The sequence below is a fragment of the Corapipo altera genome, unplaced genomic scaffold (assembly GCF_003945725.1).
Source record: "Corapipo altera isolate COAL_440 unplaced genomic scaffold, ASM394572v1 60176, whole genome shotgun sequence".
NCBI classification, from domain to species: Eukaryota; Metazoa; Chordata; class Aves; order Passeriformes; family Pipridae; genus Corapipo; species Corapipo altera.
Window position 1 is genome coordinate 2186 of NW_020887969.1, and position 1194 is coordinate 3379.

General features: G+C 70.4%; 1 protein-coding gene across 1 annotated transcript in view; it reads right to left on the reverse strand.

Moving 5' to 3' along the window:
- Positions 1–767, reverse strand: part of LOC113941812 (RNA-binding motif, single-stranded-interacting protein 2-like) — a gene marked incomplete at its 5' end in the record, with an annotated part of 2946 nt that extends 2179 nt beyond the window's left edge. The window contains 4 exons of the mRNA XM_027632952.1: positions 21–178; positions 257–348; positions 425–483; positions 601–767. Of these exons, the coding sequence (XP_027488753.1) occupies positions 21–178; positions 257–348; positions 425–483; positions 601–767 (476 nt within the window). The remainder of the gene's footprint in view (positions 1–20; positions 179–256; positions 349–424; positions 484–600) is intronic.
- Positions 768–1194: the final 427 nt, after the last annotated feature.

Consider the following 1194-nt stretch of genomic DNA (forward strand, 5'->3'; position numbering starts at 1 on the left):
CCCCCCCGGCCCCCCCATACCGTGCGAAGCCCACCCCCCGGCTGGCCCCGTGGGGGTCCCGCAGGATGCGGGTCGAGACCACCTGCCCGAAGGGCTTCAGCAGCGCCTCCAGCTCCTGCTCGTCCACGCCCAGCGGCAGGTTCGAGATGTACAGGTTGGTGGGGTCCTGCTCCTGTTGCTGTGGGGGGGTCAGGGGGCTGTGGGGACCCACAGAGGGGGGTCCCAGGGGGCTCGGGGGGCTCGGGGGGTCCCATACCTTGGCCATCTGCGCCTGCACCCCGCTGGCCTTCAGCGCCGTCACGGCCTTCTGGGCCGCCGTGGGGCTGTCAAAGTCCACAAAGCCGTAGCCTGGAGGGGGGGCAGGTGGTGAGAGGGACCCCCAGAGCTCCCCTGAGCGTCCCCTGTAACCCCACAGCCCCCCGACCTTTGCACTTGTTGGTCGTCTTGTCCAGGATGGCTTTGGTGGAGACGATCTTCCCGTAGCTGAGGGGGGCGAAAAGGGGGACTCAGTGCCCTGTAGGACCCCCAGCCCCCTCAGGGGGGCTCTGGAGGGGGGGACAGTGAGACCCCAGCCGCGGGGGGGACCCCAGCCCCACTCACGGCTGGCAGAGCTTGACCAGGTCCTGGTCCGTGGTGCCAGGATGCAGCCCCCGGATGTAGAGGTTGGTCTTGCTGAGCTGGTCCGGGGCCCCCCCGGCGGGGCTGGGGCTGGGGGGGCCCAGGGGCTGTGCCGGGGGCACATAGGGCTGCTGTGGGGTCAGGGAGGGTCAGTGCCCACCGCTGCTCCATTGCAGCCCCCAAAATCCCGACACCCCCCACCTCCAGAGACAGAGTGGGTGTGGAGAGAGCGACCACAGGCCCCAGCAGGGCATAGGGACTGACTCTGCCCATCCTGGGAGTCCCCTGGTCAGGAGACACCCCCCCGGGGAACCCCCCCTATCCCTGGGGACCCTTAAGCCAGAGGCAGCTGGAACCCTCTGGGCTGATGTCAACGTGCAAACGTGAGTCACCCGCGGCCGCCCCCGCACTCCGGGCCCCCCGGGCCCCCACCAACCCCCCTGGACCCCCATCATCCCCCCGGAACGCCGTCACCTCCCCCTGGGACTCCTGGACCCCACCCTCCCCCCCGGACTCCCTCATTCCCTCCCCACCCCCGGGCCCCCGTCCTTCTTCCCCGAGGGTCCCCATCATCAT